The 23,977-nt window shown below is 39.1% G+C and overlaps 1 protein-coding gene and 1 long non-coding RNA gene across 2 annotated transcripts in view; one reads left to right on the plus strand and one right to left on the minus strand.

The window, feature by feature from the left end:
- The window catches only part of LOC105465166 (Meis homeobox 1), a 138,904-nt gene that overhangs the window by 28,930 nt on the left and 85,997 nt on the right, over window positions 1–23,977 (plus strand). The window contains exon 7 of the mRNA XM_011713440.3: window positions 484–595. Coding sequence (XP_011711742.2) covers window positions 484–595 — 112 coding nt within the window. The remainder of the gene's footprint in view (window positions 1–483; window positions 596–23,977) is intronic.
- The window catches only part of LOC139357883 (uncharacterized), a 32,377-nt gene continuing 28,232 nt past the window's right edge, over window positions 19,833–23,977 (minus strand). The window contains exon 6 of the long non-coding RNA XR_011611830.1: window positions 19,833–19,952. This is a non-coding gene — a long non-coding RNA (uncharacterized lncRNA). The remainder of the gene's footprint in view (window positions 19,953–23,977) is intronic.

A 23,977-nucleotide genomic window follows, 5' to 3' on the forward strand; every position in this document is an offset into this window, starting at 1 on the left:
ATACTAGCTATTATGGACCCAGGCCTAATTGTGAGGTCTTAAAAGCTCTGCCATGTTTGTCTTCTAGGATGAATCAGAGGCCCCTATAAACCACAGTGTTATAGACCACCACTCTCATTTTGCATTTCCAGAGTAGCAGACTGTTGTGCCAGAGGGTTTGTTGATGTTGAAAATAGAGTCAGAATCAGTGGCAGCATTTTGTTTTCCTCTTTGCCTGGAATGTTTTTGTTTTCCTTAGTAATAAAGCATGCAATTACTTACAGAATAACTATTTGTAGATATTATTTTAGCTTGGAAGCAGAAACTGGCAAATTATAAATGTGCCAATGCAGCTCTGAGCTGGAACCATGGTTGAAGGGGGATGGGAAAGGTGGCATGGTTATGTGCTCCAGCCCTCCATGGCTTTGTCATTATGCCATGGGATCCTACCAAAAAGGGTTCACAGATGCCTCTTATTTGGGTTTCTGATTTGTGCCCCCACAGCCCTCTTGGAACAGAGATCATGATGACACGGCATCTACTCGTTCAGGAGGAACCCCAGGCCCTTCCAGCGGTGGCCACACATCACACAGTGGGGACAACAGCAGTGAGCAAGGTAGGGGAGATGTTATTCTCTTTTGCTACTTGTTTCATTTTTAAGGATTGAAAAATCAGAAATGTCTAGTGAGTTACTATGTATACAGTTTTTCCTAGAAGAAGTACCCCCTTTAACTTGAGAATCAGCTCATCTTATTTTATTCTCTGACCCTGTTCTTCTTCTGTGCCATTCCAGCTGCCTAACTGGCCTGTCACCTGGCCAGCTTCATAAAACAGGGTCAGTGAATTGACTGAGGGCAAGATTAGAGAAGTAGCTTAGAAGTTTGAATGTGAATACATAGTATGCCACTCATACCCTGCTATACAAATAAAAAGTATTATTACTACTTGCCCTCAGAGGCTTTTCAAGAGCTCATGAAGAAACACCCACTAGGATTCCAAGTTAACGATGTCTTAGGATGCTTATAAGGCTGTGAGCCCTTTAGTAGCACATGCTTGGCTTCCCTCTTCCCTGGGTTGAAGCCATTTTTTTTCTGGTTTTACTTACCTGAATTTCCTAAGTGCTTGACTTCATTGCAAAGCCAGACTAAATAAAATTTCAGAAGACATGGAAAGATAACAGGTTAATTTGTGTTGTCCTGTGAATGCACATACCTATGTGTATGTGAGTGTCCATGGATTATGCATGTTTGACTACAGATAGTAGGAAATAAAGTTTAAACATCAAGCTAGTCTTCTACCAAAGGGCGAATGAGTATTCAAATGTCTGTACTGCTTTTCTTGAGAGCCCACTGTGTGGATTTTGTGTTCCATTAATGCAATTAAAGTTTGAAAGAGAATTCTTTATCTGAATATAAAAGGGCTGTTTTATTGAAGTTGACTCTGAGCCCACAGTAGGTACATACTTTAAAATCTGGTTTTATGATCATGTTTCACTGGAGTGCTCTTAGACGACAAAGGAATTTTGTTGTCTAACTTAGTTGGGCTCTACCAATTAAAATTGCAAAGTCTACAATGAATCTGGCATGATTAATTTGAAAACAAAAACAGGAAAGTTAATTTTTGTTAGGCACATGTATGCTGTTTGTACCGGGAATAACTTCTACAAATATAATTTTAAACATTTGAGACATTTTATTGTTCAAAGAAAAGTTGCTGACTTCATCACAACTATAAGCCTAGTAAAAACGGAGCCCAGAATAGTAAACTGGTTCAGAGCTGAGGCAGAAACAGGTAACCTCTGACCTCTGACTTTTACTGGAAAATGATATGCAGCATAAATCCAAGGGGCCTTTTTTCTTTCAAGTGTGTGTATATATGTGTTATGGCGTTGCTGTTCAGAGCGCTATAGTTAAGGTGGTGTCAGCACTTTCAATATAAAGCCTTACTTTCATAACTCTACTTACACTATGAGTTTTCTAAAAGGTGTAAATGGAATCTAAATTCTTTTTCCTGTAGCCCAAAATTGCTACATGGGGTCGCAGCCTAGTGTTTGGCTTGTTTCTTTTTCTTTTTTATTTCTTGCTTTTCAAAACTGATATCATCTGAGGATAGGTAGATAGTTCAGCTGCTGCATTGAAGGCTTGCAAACTGCGGAAATGCACTTGAATTGAAAACTGTAATGCATCTGTTTTCTCAAACATTGTATGATGAGAGGATTTTTGGATAGCAAATGCCCATTACCAGTTCTTCCCCTCTGACATGCTGTAGCAAGGAATTAGGAATGTTGTACGCTGCTTCTTCCTTCAACAAGTGTTCTCCAAAGGCCTATTTAATAATTTGATTGTAACTAGGAACTACATGTTATTCACATTACTAACTTTCCACTTAGAATGTTTCTTTCTATAGTTTTTCTTTTTATGTTTTTATATTTGAGTCCAACACCTAGTTGTTTTTAAGGCATTTACACGTAAATTATTTTATTTGAATGATCTCAGCTGAATCATTTAAAAACAATCCTGGCTAGCAGATTAAGTAGGTCTAGCCCCATCTGATAGAGGAGAAAAATAAGGCATGAAGAAGCTGAGTGATTTGTTGAGGTCCCAGTGGAGCGTCAGACCTAAACTTCCAGTTTCCCAATTACTTAAATAAGGTTCTTCTCATCAGACCCTCTTTCCTCATCTCTCTACTAAAAAACTACAGTCAATAACTTCCACTGTCATCAAATAGAAACTTTCTGCGCTGGTTTCCCCTACCCCACCTTTCTGTGCGTGATAACAGAGGCTGCTGGGAGCCCCACCTTCAGTCTTACTTGTCCTTCCTTGTGGGTTTTCTTTGGCGGTGGAATTTATTCCTGATAAATGCAGAATGATGCCTGAAAGTGTTGCTGCAACAACTTATGCACATTTCCATGCCAACCATGACCCTTCTAAACCTTTTTTTCATCCCTGAGACCTGCAGAGCTTGGTCTTTGTGCAGCCTTCGGATTAACTGTGCACAGTGGCTTTTCCGTGTTTTCCCTGTTTGCCTTTTCTGGCAGGCATGGATGTGTAAGCTGTGCCAGCATTTGGCCTGTAGTACATGTCCTAAATAGTTATTTACACAGTTTGAGTCCATTTTAGTCAACTGGGTAAATAACAGCCCTCTTCAAAAGATTTATAAATCCATAAATATGTCTTTATACATACCCAATAGACAGAAATAACTCAATCTGTCAAGAACATATCCAAAGAGGTGTTTCCCCCACAGACAGGAGTAATACATATTTTAAAACTTTCTCTGCCATATTATTTGTACTGCATTTCTTTTTTCCTCATTCCTTTTCCATTTTTACCACTTCATTATGGCACCTGTGGTTAAAAAAAAAAAGAAAGGAAAGAAAAGATAACAAAAAAGAAATCCCCTAGGCTTTAGTACTCTGTTAAATAACCTTATCTGCTGCACAGTGGAGGCATGTAACAGGCTCTCTCTCTCTCTCTCTCTCTCTCTCTCTCTCTCTCTATATATATATATATATATATATATATATGTCTCAATTGAATCCTATTCTTTTGAACTTTCAAAGTAATTGAAATGAAATAAGTTATGTGGGAAATTTTAAATGTTCTAACAGATTTCAAAATACAGTAAGAGTTTCTGGTTAGAGCTCCAGCAATTTGGGGAATTTTGAGTACCTGATAATTTGCTGAATTAGTAGCTGTTGTGATCAGTGAACGAGTTTTTTAGTACACATTTTTACCTAAACATTAAAAAAAGAAATACAAAATCCATGGCTGGGAGCAGTGGCTCACGCCTGTAATCCCAGCAATTTAGGAAGCCGAAGTGGGGGGAGTCACAAAGTCAGGAGTTCAAGACCAGCCTGGCCCACATGGTGAAATCCCGTCTCTACTAAAAATACAAAAGTTAGCCAGGCGTGGTGGCGGGCGCCTGTAATCCCAACTACTCGGGAGGCTGAGGCAGGAGAATCGTTTGAACCCAGGAGGTGGAGGTTGCAGTGAACTGAGATCGTGCCATAGCACTCCAGCCTGGGTGACAGAGCAAGACTCCATCTAGGAAAAGAAAAATATAAAATCCAATCATGGGCATTCTAAAGAGAATGTACATAAGATATGTAATTAAGAGAATACCAAGGTACTGTTATTCAGGGGTTTAATGTTTATTGATGATTTGCACAATATATCTTTCCCTCAATTCAAATTATTCATCATGATGACTCTTTTTATGATATCTACTTCCATTCAATATTAATACTTGTAGTCCCTTGCAGGAGATTGATTCTTTAATAGTAAAGTCCTTTTCAATTGGCATTTAAGAGGGAGGGCCTCACATCTGTGTTTCGTTGGGGATTCTGTTGCTGTTGCTACAACATTGATTTTGTTTACTCCATAACTTCCTCAAAGTACTTCCAAAGATACCAGATTGAATCCTTATTTTATCCCTGGCAATTATTTGCTTTATTTTCCCATTTCACAGGAGAAAGAAGTAATAGCTCAGAAATATTGAAGAGTAACTGTCAAAGTCAGCTTCGGGATCTTGGGTCTCTTGGCTTTGTAACTGCCTTAGGATGGGGTGTCTGTTTCCAGGGCTGCCAAGTAGTGTCTCATAGGTACGGGAGGTACACGATGGCAGATACATGTGGCTTTCATGTGTCTTTTGCATCCTACTGTGCATGGCTGCCCGCCTGACCATAATCAGAGCCTTCTCTAGGAACTGTGTGTTTTGGAATGGGAGAACTTCAAGCAAATCGGGTGCCTCTTCCCCTAGATTTTTGCTGTTTCCCCAGAGGCCTGCCGCAGCCACTCTATGCCTCTCAAGCAGCTCCAACTACAATTGACCACATTTTCGAGTTTGGACAGGTCTCTGTTTTTGCTTTAAAGTTAAGAGAGCTAAATAAATGATGGTAAAACGATAATAAAATAGAACACGAAGGGCTGTCAGTCAGTGTAGGTATTTCCATCCCCTCACTTTTCGAGTGAGGTCACAGAGGCTCAGAGCGATAAGGAGACTTGTCCAAGGCCACACACTGGCTGGTGCTCGAGTCGGGACTTGAACCCATGCAGTCTGACTCTAGAGCCCAAGTTCCTAACTATGATGTCCTATTTGATACACTGCTTTACTGGAGAAACAGATCATTTGACAGACATTCTTTCTGTTACCAATTTGACAACTCTTTCCCCAGTTGTCTGTACTGAACCTGGCGCCGTGCTCCCTAGTGGTGACCTAGCTATGAATAAGACAGAATTGCCTTAGACTCAGAGGGGTAATGTTCTGTTGGGGAAGGAGAACCTAGTTTTGCATGCTAAGTAGAATGATGAATGAAGTATTTACAAAGGGAGCATGGTGACTGATATGATTCATTGGTATTATGTATTAAGAGCCTATATCATTTCACTCATTCAAAGACTTAGTGAATTAAGAATAGAAGCATGGGAACAAGTAAAGATATTGCTCTTGCAGAACATTTTCCACTTCAAACTCATCATATTTGCCTCTTTTGTGAGGATAAAGAAAAAGTATTATTTCTACATGGAAATTTGATGGAAAACATTTCAACCCTAAAGGTTTTCAATGATTGCTGGAATCTCAAAAACCCACTTATGAAATTCTCCTTTAGGAGGCAGGACTCAGAATAACAATAGTACCACTTAAAAAAAAAAGGCAAAACCAGCATGCCAGGATGTTTCTTTAAAGAAGAATAATTGCAAAGCACTGCATTTCTCTATCATAATGTATCAGTAGTTGCAGTGCCTCCCACTGCCCCATCCCCCTCTACACCAGCTTTTGTGTGAGTCCAGGCAACCTATAGGCAGAAGGCAATTCCATTTATTATTGAGGGGAATCTCAAGGCAGTTGTTCCAGACCTGTGAAGCCAGCAGGCAGAGCAGCCTGAGAGGGGACGGGGAGCACCGGGCGAGGGAGGTGGGGAAGGGCCACATTATGTTCCAGATGACTGAGCAACGATTTATATACCACTCGCCTTTTTTACATGAAGAAGAAAAGTAATAACAGCCCGAACCCAGGCATTTGAAACAGTCAGCTGTCCGATGAATAATGGGATAGGTGGGAAGGAGCGCTCTGATTGGATGTCTTAATGAGCACATTTCGCACAGAGTTTGGGCTGCAGTTCCCCTTGACCTTTGCCCTTTATTGACCAAACTGACACTTCATTTTTCACATACTTCCAATTATAGCTCGGCTTAAGTGTTGCCCTCCCTCCTTTATTTCTTTCCTATGGACAACTTGAGAGTGGTTGAGGCCACAGAAGATATTTTAATTTGAAAAACTACCGTAGCAACTCAGGTTCAGGATGTAATCTGAAACTGCTGTCACTTTGCAGCTTTTCAGCTGAAAACACAAAGTTAATACTGCTTGTTTTGAGACAATTTTCTTTAAAAAAAAAATCCAATGTATTTTACAAACAAAATGATAACCTAAGAAACTTGAAAATGAAGGAAAATGGTTACAAATGGTAATTTTTATTTTTTTGTTGATTCATTTGCCTGTTGGTCACAGTGACTTGAATGATCTTTATTTGTTCACACTTGCTTCTTAAGCCTGTACCTCTCCAGGGACTTCTTGTATTTCAATGGCACTGTAATGATTTTGAGTAATACACTTTTGAGAGGAGAGAAAAGTAAAATATAATTGTGACCACAGGCCTTAGAGCATCGCAGCCCTGTGTGTTCCTTTGGTTATATTTAATGTTGACCTGCAAATTAAAGTGTGGCCTTTGCATGCAGTGGCAGGCAGAATAGGAAAATGATTTCCTGGTGGGAAAAGTCAGGTGTAAAAAAGAAAGGGGAAGTTATTATGCTCCACAAATGCCTGTTATCAAAAAGTCTATATTATTAACTTATCAAACATGTTGAATGAGATGTAGAGACAGAGAACTATTTTCCCAAGAACACCCTGTAATATACTCACCTTTCCTTTTATTGACTCATCAAATGTGAGTAACAGTGTTCTGTTTTCCACCTGCTTGACTTCTAGCATCATGAAAGCAGGCCATCTTAAAGAAAAATAACTTCATCATCTAGAAGTAGTAACTATATTTCGGGGCACGAACTTGGCCATAAGCACTTTCATAGAAAGTGCCTCTTCTCATTATTAGGCAGCATCAGCAGTAAACTTCAGGTCACTGTTTTTCGTCTTAAACAACCAAAAAGTGCATCTGAAATTATTTACAGCCGAGCAGAGATATTCTTCGAATTCAGAAGTATTTATCTGAAAGTGGATGAAGTGTTATCTACTTTATTATGTAGCCCTCTAGCGTATCTGTGACATATTTTTACTATAATATGGTAATAAAAGAATATGTAAAAGACAAAGGTTCTGTCTTTTTCTGTAAGGTGACCTCTGTTACCAAGTAACTGCTTTACTTATGAGCTTATTAAAAACTCAAAAAATGAGCTTTTCATACTTCACAGGCATTGATGTGAAAATGAGCTGTCCTGTGAGTAGTTTTCTTGATCATTTTTAGAACAATTGATTAGCCAAAGAGCTCCTGTCATTAGTTGACATTGACTGATAGCAATTTGTCACAAGCTCTGAAGGTCAGCTAGACAGTTGGAGTTTCAGCTTGTCTTTGACTGACCTTTACTGATTCCATCCTCATGTGATTGGGTTTGAATAGTTCTGACCCTCAATTGGAAAAGACAGGGCATTAGTCAACAGAGTCATTTCTTATATTTTCTGTTGATTGCTCGTTTTTATTTATGTGTGAACTCATGGTCTGGATTTCTTATCAAATTTTGAACTCTTGTTTTTGAAATTTAAAAGGTGTGATATTTATTGTGTGACCTGTAAGTCACAATTCTGTTTTCCCTTTGGTTTGCACACTTGATTTGTGATGTCACTGACATCTGTCTACTGGCCAGATACTGTGCAGATACTGGAGTTTGGTTGCAAGTGATGGATTAAAATTTTGTTGTTGCTGTCATTTTTTAAGAAATATCAACTCTGGTGTGACTTGTAGCACATCTAAAATTATACACCAGTTAAAATTATACACATCTAAAATTATACACCAGTTCTTTTATTTTCCTAGAATTCACTACTTTTGTCTCCCAAGACTCATGCAATGTTTTAAAATAAGAAATAAGTGGTAAAAAAGTATATGAATAATGATGTTATGTCAATTCATCATTTAGCTCTGCAGCCAGAGGCATGAAAACTTTGTAAAAAGTATCTTCTTTTCAGTTTCACTCAGTTGGCTGTAAATTAGAGAAAGCTCCCCTAGCTAGAAGGGCATTCGCTTTTCAGTGAGAGTGGAATATCTTTTCTATTTTCATGGACCTGGAAGTTAATTGTTCATAATACTCAGTTCTTTCTTTTCAAAACTGTAAAGTATTTTCCAAAAATACATCACATATAGAGAAATATGTTCCACATCATATTAATACCATGCATTGTATTGTTTTATGTTAATGATAAAGATGGAGATATTAGCTTTAAAAATCCAGGTCTTATTCTGTAATTATTTAATTCAGTTTTTATGTAGGGCCTTTTCATTCTCTTATCCTTTCTCACTTTCCCTTCTTCTCTTGAGTCTGCATTGGGTTTTAAACTATAAGCAATAACTTGTTTTTCAGGTCAGATCTCCCAGGCATTCCAGGGCCACCACACAGCCTGGCACAGCTTAAACATGTGTTTCAGTTTCTACTCAAGGAAATAAATGAGGAGAGAATTCACTGTTTCAGGTGGTAGATTCTTCACATGGTGTCATTCTTGGCAAGGCAGAAGTGAGGAAGTTAATTTTAGGGAAGCATTCATTTAACATAGCCCAAGGAGATAAAAAGAGTTTAGAATTATAATCTCTCCTGCGGATGAGCCAAAATATTATCATGAGTTGTGTTTAAGCGGGGGATGGGAATGTAAATTTATACATTCTGGTCAAGTCATCAAAAATAGATTAAGCACTTACTGTGTGCCAGGTACTCTGTGTGAGCTATAAAAATGAGTAGGTCATAGTATTTGCCCTTAGGAAGTTCCTGTGTGCTACCAAGAACATCAAGCATATCGAAGTAAAATATTTGCTAAATACTGGATATTCTTAGGGAGCCGTGAGTGTATTTATTTCACAACATGCCAGTGACCCAGATAGGGTGAACTCCGCGGTCAGGCCTGCTGGATGGCACACAGCATGGTGGGTCTTAGGTTTAAATTGCAGAGGGACAGATCCACCTTGGTAATGTAGACGTTCAACATCTATGGGGCCCTGTTAGGTAGACTTGGCTCCAGAGCCCACTCTTGGAAACTTGGTCCAGTCCTTCCACACTGCCATGAGCCAGCCAGTGCCTCTGCTGCCTGAACCATTGGAGCCATCATTGCTTTTACCGCCATTAGTCACCTGGCTGCTGACTCAGCTTGATCTTCAAGGGAATCTTGACATTTTGAGGAGGACAGGACTCCTTTGGCAGTCTGGTGAAGCCAATGGATACCTTATCAGAGTAATATATTTATTAATGTATAAAATAAAACCCATAGGACTACAAGGGCAATGAATTGTATTAAAATTCAATTATCTAAATATTTTTTAAAGCCAAGTTGTAAAATAGTAATATAAGGCCAGGTGCAGTGGCTCATGCCTGTAATCCCAGCACTTTGGGAGGCCGAGGTGGGCGGATCACCTGCGGTCAGGAATTCAAAACCAGCCTGACCAACATTGAGAAACCCCATCTCTACTAAAAATACAAAATTAACCGGGTGGAGCGGCACGTGCCTGTAATCCCAGCTACTCAGGAGGCTGAGGCAGAATAGATTGAACCTGGGAGGCAGAGGTTGCGGTGAGCTGAGATTGTGCCATTGCACTCCAGCCTGGGCAACAAGAGTGAGACTCCATCTCAAAAAAAAAAAAAAAAAAAAAAAAAAAAAAAAATATATATATATATATATATATATATATATATATATATATACACACACACACACATACTCTGTTAATAGGCTTAAATAACAAGATCTAGTAGTAATTCTGTTATCTGCTGAATTTTTGAAGTAGTGATAAATGTAAATCATGTTTTAAGATATTTGTAACAACTGTATTGTGATATGCAAATATGATTTCCATTGGGGACAAAGTTACAGGTCCTGCTAATAGTTCTGTGGTTGGTTTGTTACTTACATACATGCATGAAGGAAATGCTAATTCTAATTGAAGTTATTGATAATAAAAATGTAATTTTTCCCCTTCTTAAGTATATACATCCCCTGAATTCTAACCATGGATCTCCCTTGAGGGGGTGTCTCTATAGCCCAGGTTAACAACTTCTAAACTTAAGTGTCAGAAGTTAAGTGGGTTTGGGGATGTATAGACATCCCTTGGTATCCCCCAGGGATTGGTTCCAGGACCCTCTCCCTCCAACCCCCAGATACCAAAATCTTCAGATGCTCAATTCCCTGCTATTAAATGGCATAGTATTTGCATGTAACCTATGCACATCCACCCATATACTTTAAATAATATCTCAATTACTTATAATACCTACTACAAGGTAAATGCTTTGCAAATAGTTGTTATGCTGTATTGTTTAGAAAATAATGACAAGAAAAATAGTCTGTATATGTTCAGTACATATACAATCATCTTTTTTTTTTTTCAAATATCTTCCATCCTCAGTTGGTTGAATATGTGGATGTATAACACATGTGTTTGGAGGTCTTGACCTTAAATCATGCCATCCACCTAATCACCTATTCTCCCTACTCCTACGCTTGGACACCACCCTTTGCCCCACAGTGGGCATCTAACAGAAGATGGGTGGAGACCAGCAGCAGAATCTGAGGGATGATAGGGTTGAAGTGAGGATGAATTCTGAGACAGGACCCTGTAGCAAGGGTAACTATGCTACCCTGGGAGGATGCTTTTATGTCCTATGCCCTTCTCAGTAGCAGCCATGATTCTACCCCTGCTGAATTGTGATATTTAGCTCTACCCCAAAAGTTATTTCTCTTTCTCATGGGTGATAGCACTAATTAAGAATAGTAGTAGTAGAGGCTTTGGCTGTTGGCCTAACAAAAACTAACCCAAACAGTAAATTTATGCCAAGCATTTTCGTTAGGGGAAAAAAAAAAAAAAGTAGGCATTGTCTATCTCTTGTATTGATTAGTCCCAGAAATGTAGTTGGTAAAGTTGGGTTTTGCTCAAGTGTCTGGCGTTGTGGATTAGCTCTGTCTTGCAGATAGTTTTCCATAATTACTTAACCTAAAAGCATTCTATTTGATTAGTACAATTAGTTTGGTTTTCTCCCACTTACTAATATCAATTCATATGCATTCCCTCCTAACATTGCTCACTTTATTTTATAACAAAGAATGAAGACGGCAGAACTTCCTGTTGCTTATTTCCATATTAGAAGAAAAGGAAAATATGACCTTACATAGCAAAGCTTACATTTTAAAAAATTGTATATTTTTAAGAAAAAGGGAATTAAAGAGTGAATGCAGAAAATATTGAATTTGCCAATGGGCTTGTTGCTTGGTTATTAGCACTTACTGTTGTAGTTTGACTCTTTCCTTGAGTGCCCCTACTACCTATGACAGCCAGGACAGGTAGCACCTTGACACCCCTTTTATACTTTAATATCTTGGGAGAAAAGGATATGTTGATTTTAAAATGCATATATATACACATATACATATAAATATATGGATACAAATATAAGTATATACATCTATTATTTATTTTATAAATACACGTATTTATATAGTTATTTGTATTTATATGTTTATTTATAAATATCTATATATTTATTTATAAACAACATATTTATATATTATATATACTTATCTGTGCATAAATATAAATATGTATATTTGTATATATATTCTCCCTCTCATTCTAAGAAAGGATTTAAGGAAATTAACAAAAGTTTATAGTATACAATAGGATAAAAAATATGTAGATGAACAAATTAGAATGGAAAGCAAAATAAACAAAAAGCCAAGAAATAAGGGTAGTACCGAGCAATATAAATTATAAGATCATGTACAATTACTAGAAATAGGTATTAATTTGGCCCTGAGCTTCCTAGCAGCTAAAACAAAGACTGAAGTATAATTAATTATAAGATTTACAATATCCATGGAAGTTGCTCTGAAGAATCGATTTGACCGGCATTAAGATCTGAAAGAAATTCTTCTCCTGTCCTCACACAGGGAGTCCAGAGAGGTGGCACAGGTTGGCATCCTTGACAGCATCTGTAGGACTCCTCTCATGTTCCCCAGTTCCTAGCACAATGCTGCAGTTGTAAGAATTGCTGATACATATTTGATTGATTGGACTAGGTATCTGTAATCATATTCATCCTTTTCTTCCTTTACCTCATTGGAATCTAACCTAGTCTTGATTTCCACGGTTGAAATGAATGATAGCCTATTTTGATGTGAGCCAAGGTGCTGAGTTTTGGTAATGCCATGAGGCCTTTCTTCACTTGTCTGTCTCCTTCTTCTGACCACTCTGGTGGGTCCGCTTCATTCTCCAGTCTTTTCTTCCTCCATCTGAAGCCAGGAATGAGGGTGAGGATGCTGTTGTTGTGCTGGTTATTATTATCCCTGGGAACAGGGTTAATGAAGCCAGAGAGATTCAGGTAAGCAATGGTTAGAATGGAGATGCTGAGAGGCTGAGCTGGGATGCCAGAATGGAAGGTTCAGATGCTGCAGTCCTTAAAAATGAAAGTTCTGAGGGAATATGACTTCAGCCTATAAAGTTGGAGGGGGCTGAGTGTTATGAATATTTGGCTTACCTCATCCTAGCACCAAAACCATCCCCTCAGGTAAAAGGAATACATTTACTACAAATGAAAGTATTGCTTAATGTACATTTTAAGCATATGAGAGGAACACTCCCAAAGATAGAAGTGAAAGGGAAATATTCCCATTTATTAATTGAATGAGTATTAATTAAATGTCCACTGCATACCAGTCCTGTGCTAGATGTGGGAATTCAGAGTGAAAGAAGTCATTTCCGGAATTAAGAAACTGACAGTCTGGTAGAGGAACAGACAGTTGAATATATCATAGGTTAAGTCTCCCTAGTGAGCAGGTTCTGAGTAATTTGGAAGTAGAGGAATGGCACCTAACAAACTGGCACAGGGGCAGCACCTGCCTGGCATCAGACTAGAGGCTTCTCTCTAGTCTTTCCATGGTGGCCATTTTTAATGGATCACAGCACCCTTGTCATTGGGCCTGAAAGGAGAGCAGATGCAGGTCCTTCTCCACACAACACTCCAGCAACCACTACCTCGCCCCCCGGAGTTAGCCCTAGAAGAAACTGATTTTCTATTTTTGATCTCCCACTCAGTCTCCTAAGAGAGTGAGTCTATGATGGAAACTTGGGAGAGATGGAGAAGAGGGGCATGTGAGGAAAAAAAAAATAGCTTGTGTAAAGGTAGGAAGGAGAGAGAGCGTGCCACTTTGGGGACTTTGTGTGTGCCTCAGCATGAGCAGAGAGTGCATGTGAGAGAGAAAGAGTCTGAGGTGAGGCCCAAGAGGTAGCAGGGGCCAGACCACAAAGGGTCATATTTGTCATCTTAAGACCATATCTGTCGTTGTGGCATTGGTTTAGCAGGCAGTAGGGAGTCATTGGAAATGTGAGGGTTGTGGCGTGGTCGGATGTGAGTGAAGGAGGAATCGGAGCAGGGGGAGGTTGAAGTCAGCATGATAGTTATTCAGAAATGTTGCAGAACTTTACTAAGGCAGAGGGAGGAGGCTAGAGAGCAGAGCTTTGAGGAGGAAGACTGGACTGGACAGAGAGACTGAGTGGACGCAGAGGGCAGTGGAGTGCAAAGGCTCTGGGATGACGCCAAGGTTTCGGAAGACTGACTACACAGACTACAGATCCCATCGGCACGCTCTTTGTCTTCTTCTGAATGTAGCTTTGCCACTCTAGATGGGAGAAAATGCAGCTGGTCATTGATGGCTGTGGCTTTTCTCCTACACCCTTGCTGGGCAGAAGTGATGCTTTTCCCACCCCTTCCTGAGGATGGCTTGCAGAAATCCCACGAATTCTCTCTGCTGCACTGCTTTCCCTCAAAGAAGGCTCCGGCTCCATGGAGACCAGGGGCTGGGTGGAAAGGAAGAGGCCAGCCAAGCTGTCATGGGAATTTGGTGACTCATTTCATCAGTTTACTGCTCTGAAAGTGAGGTGACTTCCCCCTTTGCTTGACAACTGATTGATGAACATTTCCTGAGTGTTTGCAGAATAGATGTTTTGCTTCATGGGCCTTCGTGTTTATGCACTCCCAGTGGATTCTAATCCTGGTGTGCTTCAGCCTTTCCCACTTCTCAGTTGCTAATTTTTATTTTTATGTAGAGTCTTTAGATTAACGGCCCAAGACTTAATAGAATGCAGGATTAGAAACAGTATACTCTTATGCCTGCTGATACAACTCTGGTTACATTGACTTTTTGCCAGAATGTTAAAGAATGAAGGATACCTTTTTACACTGGAGCAGTATTTATTTGGCTAAAAACACTATCACCTGGTACTTAGTGTGTCTACATTGACTTTGAAAGCTGTCTTTCAAAGTAGCGTACTTCATTTTGTGCATCCAGAATTTCTCGTTTTGTTTTTAGTTTTTACTTTCTTCCCCAAGATGTGGGTTTATGTGTTTTTAGAAGAATTAGCTTTCCTTTGTTTCCAGATTTCCTGATGCTCTTGATAGTAAAGGAATCAGCTTTGGACAACGTTAATTGCTCCACTAAATGATGGAATGTTAATAAAAGTTACATAGCGAGAAGTGGAAGCATTGCTTTTAGGCCCCAAGAATCAACTTTAGGTTCATTTTCCGTAACTGAAATGGAAGCAATAGGTTTGCATTATGTGGATCAGAGTCATCATCTTAGACACTAGCCATAGTCCCTAGATTTAATTTTCATATTTCAAATGGAGGCCGTAGGTTTAACGTGTCTTACTTTACAGCTGGAACAGATTCTATTTTTAATCCGTAAGTTGCATATGGCATGGAGCCATGTGCCGCCCGGATCCAAATGCATAACTCCTGTTGATATCAGTGAGCTTCATGATGAATTGGAAAGAACTATGTGGTCTTTATTCCAAACATCTATCTGACTTTTTAGGATTAAATGCTGAATAAATTCTAGCACTTTTCAAGTTAAAATGGAGTGTTTTTGAATGTAGCAACCATGCTGGCTTAAAGGAATAATGCAACAATTCCAAATAGACACACACACACATAACCGTAGAATTGGTTTTCAGGCAGAGAGAGGCAACTGGGCTCAGGAACCTGGCTGGCATAGTAGAGGACATGGCTGTATTGAGCTATACAAAATTGCCTTTAAATAGAAAAGATAAGAGGAGAAAGCCTTTTCTTTGGATGGTACTCTGCTCATCAGGGTACACATTATTGTTGGTGAGTAATTCTAGCAAGAGCCCTCTTGTACTTCCTCATTCTTATGACCCCAATGGTGGGAATTGTCTGGCAATATTCATTCAGAACTGACAGATGTTTGCATCTATAAATAAATGTACTCAAATCATAATTGTTATAACAAGATTGTTTGATTACCTGGCAATGGCCTTGTGCTGAGATAGCTTTTGGATCACCTGTTCTTTGGGAACATTTGACAGACCTCATGTTTATTACCCAATTGAATGTCAGTAGCAATTGCAGCTAAAGAAAAAACAAAAATGCAAGTACTTGTTGACCTTGACTTTTTTCCACAAGAGATTGAACTTGATGGCTCTATTGCAGTTGAGCTGATAAGGGTTATAAACAGTAGTTTAAGGAAAATGTTTTATTCCCAGAGGAAAACACCCTATTTGCTGTGGGAAATGGCAATAGACATATATGCCCTTTGCCAGATTTTCTTAATGTACCTTTATTTGGGCTGTGGGAAAAGAACATGCTGGAAAAGCTTTTTATGGCTTTAATGTACATTTGCATAGATTGTTATAATTTGTGAATGGTGTAGTTAGTAGATTGAATACAATTTAAAAGAAGCCAATGATGTTTCTATGATTTATGATAATATGATTTTTTTGAAACTGTCATGTTAATATAAGATTGTGTTTCAGAGATGAAGATCTTATAAAAATGCAATAGACTTATGGTGCCAAAATGCTCTTTTCGATTTTAATTAAAAACATAAAAGTGTCATTGGTTAATATGATCTCACTAGGAGCAAAGAGAGAAAATTGATCCAGTGAATATTTACATGGACATTCCAGAAATGCACTGGGGGATGAGAATCAGCACTTTTCTTTAGGCACAAAGTCTTAAGCTCCAGATTTGAATCAAGAAACCCCGGGCCATGAAGGATTCCCCATTTATTGGTGAGACAGTAAGGCTCGGTAACCTGCCCTATTTGCCCTTTAAAATCCCACTGCATTTTCCTTCGGAGGAGAGGTGCTTTGGCTCAATGCCACTGGCTTCAACTTTTACTCTTAAAATGTTGTTTTGATGCATAGTGTAGTGATGGCTGAATTGATTTCTGTGCATAAACGGTGGCCTAGATTCTTGCCCTGTGGAAATCCATGGAATTAAGAACTCTAGGTTCCTGGAGTGATAAGAGGTAAGCAAATGATTAGATATGCATGCAGGGAAAAAATCTAAATGCTCATAGAATAGAAATAAGGGTCTATATAATTTGCAAGTTTAATGTAAATGCAAGCCACTAATACAACTAATAATTTAATGCTAATATGTGAGGATACGTAAATGTTATTCTAATTATTTCCTATTTGGTGTGTTCTCAAAGAGTTCTGAGCAAAAAAATGTACTGCATTGAAATATTTCCCTGGCTACTCAGGATGAAAATATGGTCTACTAATAGCTGTGGCCATAATGAAACCTCTGGGATACTAGTGACTGAAATTTCTCTCTAGATAGAAGTTGGGGACAATTTGAGATGGCAGAATTTAAGCCAGAGTTTCTTTCAAGGAGATTTAGCACACTGGGATATTATGTGATTTATCCAATGAAGGTACAGGCTGAGATCTAGCTCAATATACCCTTTTAAGTAGTCACTAGAATTATTTAATAATGCAGAATATAGTTTTGGTTAAAAGATTTGATCTTTTTGTCTGTTTTTCAAAGTACAGATTTCCTCCTGAAGATAGACAAGTTTTGGGTACATTTTGGTGAGAACAGACCCTTTGAATGAAATCTTAAACCATAGGAAAGTCATAGCATGTATAATCAATAGGGAATTTCTTGCTGTCTAAGAAAACAATGGGAAAGAAGAATTCCACTCTCTCCAGTCTTCTTTGCTGAGTCTCATTTCTTGTGCATTTCTTTGGAGAATAACTGCTTGCTAACTTCTACTTTCCTATGAAACTTTTTTGAAGAATGGTGGAAATCTTTGCAATGACAGATGCCATTGCAGATTATTATGATGTCCATTACTTGGAGAATGGAATTAGGAAGAGTTTATTTCTGACATGGCACATACCCTTCCCTGCAACAGAAAGACTGGAGCCTAGAATCTCTGTTAAAAAAAACACATCCTCAGGATTTCTGGTGATTCTCTGGTTAATGTATTAGAAATGAGCAGAGAGGCAAGTCTGCTGTCTCTGGCATCCTGATCCCCTGCAGCAGGAGGGCACCCAGGACATGCAAGCTCAGGTTCCTTTTGGCTGCATGAGCAGGGAAAGTGGAAGGCAGGGTATCCTACATTCTTCCTAGTACTCACTGAAGGATGTGGCAAGGGCATGAATTATTTGTGGCTGGCTCTCTATTCTGGTACTAGGAAAGACTTCTGTGTTTATCTGCATCTTTCTGAACCCCCGTTGCTATGTAGCCAGCTCCCAGGCCACTTTGTGGGAAAGCTTTCTTTATGATGGATGACGTGGCATTTCTTGTCACTTCCTCAAATTCCTTCCTGCTGCCTATCAGCATTGCTCTGGACTTATCTGGGTTGAGCTTCAGCCAGCTAAAGCTAATCCAGGTTCCTATTTCAGAGGAGCAAAATGACAGCAATGACGCTGCCATTCTTTTTGGCTTGTGACCTAAGATGCTGGGGAGAAGGAGCAAAAAGAGGAGGGTTGCAAGAGTTGGGGCCCATTGGCTTGATTTTCAATCCTGCTCAACTTTCAACATCTCTTTATTCTCATCAGTCTTGCCTCTCCATAAGGCTGAGAGTATTATTTATTTTCATGTGCAGTTGGCTGTAACTTTTCCAACTCTAACTTGAAGTGGCATTTACCTGAGATTTGTTTTATTCCTTCCACTGAGGTTGGCACTGACAACTTTGAACCTCTTAAAGGAAGTCTTATGAAATGGAGTTTAGAGGATCAGAGACTTGTGGCTCATTAATTCTGATATTCCCTTTTTTTTTTTTTTTTTTTTTTTTTTTTTTGAGACGGAGTCTCGCTCTGTTGCCAGGCTGGAGTGCAGTGGCATGATCTTGGCTCACTGCAACCTCTGTCTCCCAGGTTCAAGCGATTCTCCTGCCTCAGCCTCCCGAGTAGCTGGGACTATAGGCATGCACCACCATGCCCAGCTCATTTTCGTATTTTTAGTAGAGATGAGGTTTCACCATGTTGGCCAGGCTGCTCTAGATCTCTTGACCTCGTGATCTGCCTGCCTCAGCCTCCCAAAGGGCTGGGATTACAGGCATGAGCCACCACACCCGGTGATATTCCATTATTTAACAAATATATTTACTGAGAATCTACTATGTGTCAGGTACGATGCTAGGTGGGAAATTTTTCAAACAAATAACTCATTTTTCATGCATTCAGATTCTGAAATGTGCCCACTCTCGTTCATTTGTGAGCCTCACACCACCACCCTTATGGCAGAGCAGAGATTTGTGTCTCTATTTCATAGGTGAGAATTACCTAAGGCCTGACAGCGTGTAAGTGAGAAAACAACAGGACCTAAGTCAGTCAGGTTTCTCAATTCCAACAATTTTTCTTTTTTACCAGGTTGAAAAGTAACCTAGTAACTAATATCTTTTGGGTTCATTTATTTCTGAAATGTGTCTACCAGTTCTCTCTCTGTCTCTCGTTAGAAAGAGAGAAGACAGAATGACATATGAGGAAGGATCTTTAGAAGGAAGTGATCAGGCACAGCTTAGCATTCTATTTCGTTCATTCATTTATTCATCCACAGAGACCCTTCTGTGTAGAGGGTACTGTGCTAAGTTCTGGGATGACAGAAATGAGTAAGACCAATCCGTGCCCTCAAGGAATTGATAGTCCAGTGTTTGCTTCTCCCTTTACCCCTGAATTGAGAACTGTCTAGAACACACATATTTCTTAGTGCTGCTCTCTTTAGGAGTTACCTACTGTCTCATTCAATATTCCTGATGCCATCTAGTGATATTCAGGCATGAGGGGGTTTCAGTGTAGGATCAGAATGGAAGCAACCCAATATTGGTCTTTACTCATGGAGAACAGGCTCTTAATAAATCAGATTTCTACATGAGATGGTTTAACTTTTTTGGACACAGGAACAGCCTAAACTCACCCATAAAATGGGAATAGTATTAGTACTACTTATAGGACTGTTGAGAACATTAAACAAGTTAATATATAGAACTTAGAACCATACTTGGCAATGGTAAGCATTATGTCTGTGTTAGCTGCTGTCATGACCACATCATCATTATCAGCTGATTAATTTTCTCTGTGGAAAAAGAGACTCTGCTTAGGACTGGTGTCCATTTCCAAATGCGAGTGATGCCTTCCAAGAAATTGAGAATCTAGTATTATTCCCAAATACGTATTTATTTTACAATGAAGACTGTTTGGCTGCCCTTTCGTGTCAGGACAGAGGGCATTGTGAACTTGGTGGGCCATCAAGATTTCCACTCATACGGGCCTCCCTTCCACTGTCCATCCCTCTGAAATGTTCCATAGGTCTGCCACTTTTACATGAGGAGGCAGTGATGAGGAAGTGAATGGTTGAGAAGGGACGCAGACTGATACAATTCTTACCACGAGGCCTTTGGTCTACTGGATTCCTTTTACACAACTGCTCATGTTCCTTCTATACCATACGTTAAAGTGTCTGTGAAGAAATGAAGTTTGTGGTGTTAGTCAAGATTACATGTTGAGTGGCCTACCTCTTCTTGGCGGTCAGATTGGGTTAAGGTTGAGTGTCCCTGGGGGTCCTAGGTGGAATTTCCTCACAGGAGCCGAGTTAGGATGGGGAATATATTTGGCCACTCACAAAGTTTCTTCTTGTGTCTCTGGTCTCATCTGGTCACAATAACCTTTGGTTTTTGATGAGGCTGTTGGGTAGTCTGGCCTTTGAATCTCAGGACATCAATGTTACTGGTAAATCTTAAGATATGGAAATATAATCCGTAGTATTACAGATAAACTTTACCAAATACTGCAGATATCTTCAGAACTAGGTTTGTGACAATTGCAGTTGGTAAAATAAGGTTCAAAATACCTCTTGCCTATTAATTGCAACTAGGAAAGTTTGATTCTGGTAAGTTATGGGGGAGGCAAAACTAGACTTATAGGGAGGGTTTTATTTGTTTATAAGAAATCAACTTTACCACTTTTTTCATCTACAAAATGACTCGAAGGTGCTGACTACCCACTCACCCTCTCCTCCTCATCTGGTTATGTCTTTTTCTCTTTTTTATGTGCGCAATGTTGTAGTGTAGTTATGATGAGAGCACAGAGAGCCCATTTCCTATTTTGACTATCTTCCTTTATTTTTCTATTCATTCTCTCATGACATAGCAATGTGCTTACATTTTTTATATTAGCTGCAAGCCCATTTATCCCTTCTCAAGGGATTATAGGTGGTTTTCTAACAATCAAACATGATCTCATTCCTTTTTTACAAAAGGAATTTTTTTATTCCTTCTTCTTCTTTTTTTTTTTTTTTTTTTTTGAGATGATGTTTCACTTTTGTGGCCTGGGTTAGAGTGCAATGGCACGATTTTGGCTCACTACAACCTCCGTCTCCTGGGTTCAAGCAATTCTCCTGCCTCAGCCTCCCAAATAACTGGGATTACAGGAATGCACCACCACAACTGGCTAATTTTTTTTATTTTTAGTAGAGACAAGGTTTTACCATGTCGGTCAGGCTGGTTTCGAACTCCTGACCTCAGGTAATCCACCAGCCTTGGCCTCCCAAAGTGCTGGGATTACAGGCGTGAGCCACTGCGCCTGGCCACAAAGGGAATTTCTTATACTTGTGACGACTCTGTTTTGCTGGGGCACCATACAGTGAAAATGTCCAAAGATCCTCATATTACAGCCTAGGATGTTACATAGAAAATTTAAAATATAGGACAAGATTTTTTTTTTGGGGCGGGGGGGAGGTTTTATGTAACTTACTCTATACAGGTGTGAGAGGATTTTTTTTTTTTGTTTAACCATTTTTTCTTTATTGTTGGCAATATGTGTATGTGTGTATGTGTATGTGTATATATATACACACATACACATATGATTTTTTATTAATATACTTTAAGTTCTTGGATACAGGTGCAGAACCTGCAGGTTTGTTACATAGGTACACATGTCCCATGGTGGTTTGCTGCACCCATCAACCCATCATCTACATTAGGTATTTCTCCTAATGCTATCCCTCCCCTTGCACCCCACCCCCTGACAGGCCCTGGTGTGTGATGTTTCCCTCCCTGTGCCCATATGTTCTCATTGTTCAGCTCCCACTTATGAGTGAGAACATGTAATGTTTGGTTTTCTGTTCCTGTGTTAGTTTGCTGAGAATGATGATTTCCAGCTTCATCCATGTCCCCACAAAGGACATGAACTCATCCTTTTTTATGGATGTATAGTACTCCATGGTGTGTATGTGCCACATTTTCTTTATCCAGTCTAACACTGATGGGCATTTGGGTTGGTTCCAAGTCTTTGGTATTGTGAATAGTGCTGCAGTAAACATATGTGTGCATGTGTCTTTATGGTGGAATGATTTATAATCCTTTGGGAATATACCCAGTAATGGAATTGCTAGGTCAAATGGTATTTCTAGTTCTAGATCCTTGAGGAATCACCACACTGTCTTCCACAATGTTTGAACTAATTTATACCCCCACCAACAGTGTAAAAGCATTCCTATTTCTCCACATCCTCTCCAGTATCTATTGTTTCCTGACTTTTTAATGACTGCCATTCTAACTGGCATGATATGGTATCTCATTATGGTTTTGATTTGCATTTCTCTAATGACCAGTGATGATGAGCTTTTTTCATGTTTGTTGGCCACATAAATGTCTTCTTTTGAAAAGTGTCTGTTCATATCCTTCACCCACTTTTTCATGGGGTTGTGTTTTTTTTCTTGTAAATGTTTTTAAGTTCCTTGTAGATTCTGGATATTAGCCCTTTGTCAGATGGATAGATTGCAAAAATCTTCTCCCATTCCGTAGGTTGCCTGTTCACTCTGATGATAGTTTCTTTTGCTGTGCAGAAGCTCTTTAGTTAAATTAGATCCCATTTGTCTATTTTGGCCTCTGTTGCCATTGCTTTTGGTGTTTGAGTCATGAAGTCTTTGCCCATGCCAATGTCCTGAATGTTATTGCCTAGATTTTCTTCTAGGGTTTTTATGGTTTTAGGTCCTACGTTTAAATCTTTAATCCATCTTGAGTAAATTTTTGTATAAGATGTAAGGAAGGGTCCAGTTTCAGTTTTCTGCATATGGGTAGCCAGTTTTCCCAACACCATTTATTAAATAGGGACTCCTTTCCCCATTTCTTGTTTTTGTCAGGTTTGTCAAAGACCAGATGGTTGTAGATGTGTGGCATTATTTCTGAGACCTCTGTTCTGTTCCATTGCTCTATATATCTGTTTTGGTACCAATACCAAGCTGTTTTGGTACCAATACCAAGCTGTTTTGGTTACTATAGCCTTGTAGTATAGTTCGAAGTCAGGCAGTGTGATGCCTGCAGCTTTGTTCTTTTTGCTTAGGATTGTCTTGGCTATACGGGCTCTTTTTTGGTTCCATATGAAATTTAAAGTAGTTTTTTTCTAATTCTGGGAAGTCAATGGTAGTTTGATGGGAATGGCATTGAATCTATAAACTACTTTGGGCAGTATGGCCATATTCATGATATTGATTCTTCCTATCCATGAGCATGGAATGTTTTTCCATTTGTTTGTGTCCTCTCTTATTTCTTTGAGCGGCAGTTTGTAGTTCTCCTTGAAGAGGTCCTTCACCTCCCTTGTGAGTTGTATTCCTAGGTATTTTAATCTCTTTGTAGCAATTGTGAATGGGAGTTTGCTCATGATTTGGCTCTCTGTTTGTCTATTATTGGCATGTAGGAATGCTTGTGATTTTGCACATTGATTTTGTGTCCTGAGACTTTGCTGAAGTTGCTCATCAGCTTAAGGAGTTTTTGGGCTGAGATGATGGGGTTTTCTGAATATACAATCATGTCATCTGCAAACAGAGATAATTTGCCTTCCTTTCTTCCTATTTGAATACCCTTTATTTCTTTCTCTTTCCTGATTGCCCTGGCCAGAACTTCCAATACTATGTTGAATAGGAGTGGTGAGAGAGGGCATCCTTGAAAAATAGGACAAGATTTGTGAAGCATTGCATTGACATTCTTTTCTACATATTATTTTTTAACTTTTCCTCAATTTTTTGTTATGAATGTTTTCATACCTGCAGAAAAATAGAACAAGTTGTACAATAAACACCCATAACTCACCATTCCGTTTCAACAGTTGTTAACATTTTGCCATGTTTTTTTGTCTATATACATGGATACACACACATATGTGTATATATTACCATGTGTTCTTCATCAGTGAAAAAAGAATATTTAAGAATCCATGGATTTCTGAGGAGATAGATATTTCACCTATATGTATATTCCCCGTCAAATTGTTGAACCACTTATTTTGGTGTCTTGGAAACAAATACTGAAACCTTTGTATTCAGAATACAGTTGTGTTTGACTCTATGCAAAGATCAGCTTGTGGTGATCAGTTTCTATTTTAAGTAATTGGTTATGTGTTTTTCATTCTGGGAACTTTTCAGTGTCTTTCTAAGAGGGCCTGTGGCCAACTTTGAAGACTTGCTGTCCTTGAAATACAGGTTGT

Source organism: Macaca nemestrina, chromosome 13, assembly GCF_043159975.1.
Source record: "Macaca nemestrina isolate mMacNem1 chromosome 13, mMacNem.hap1, whole genome shotgun sequence".
NCBI classification, from domain to species: domain Eukaryota; kingdom Metazoa; phylum Chordata; class Mammalia; order Primates; family Cercopithecidae; genus Macaca; species Macaca nemestrina.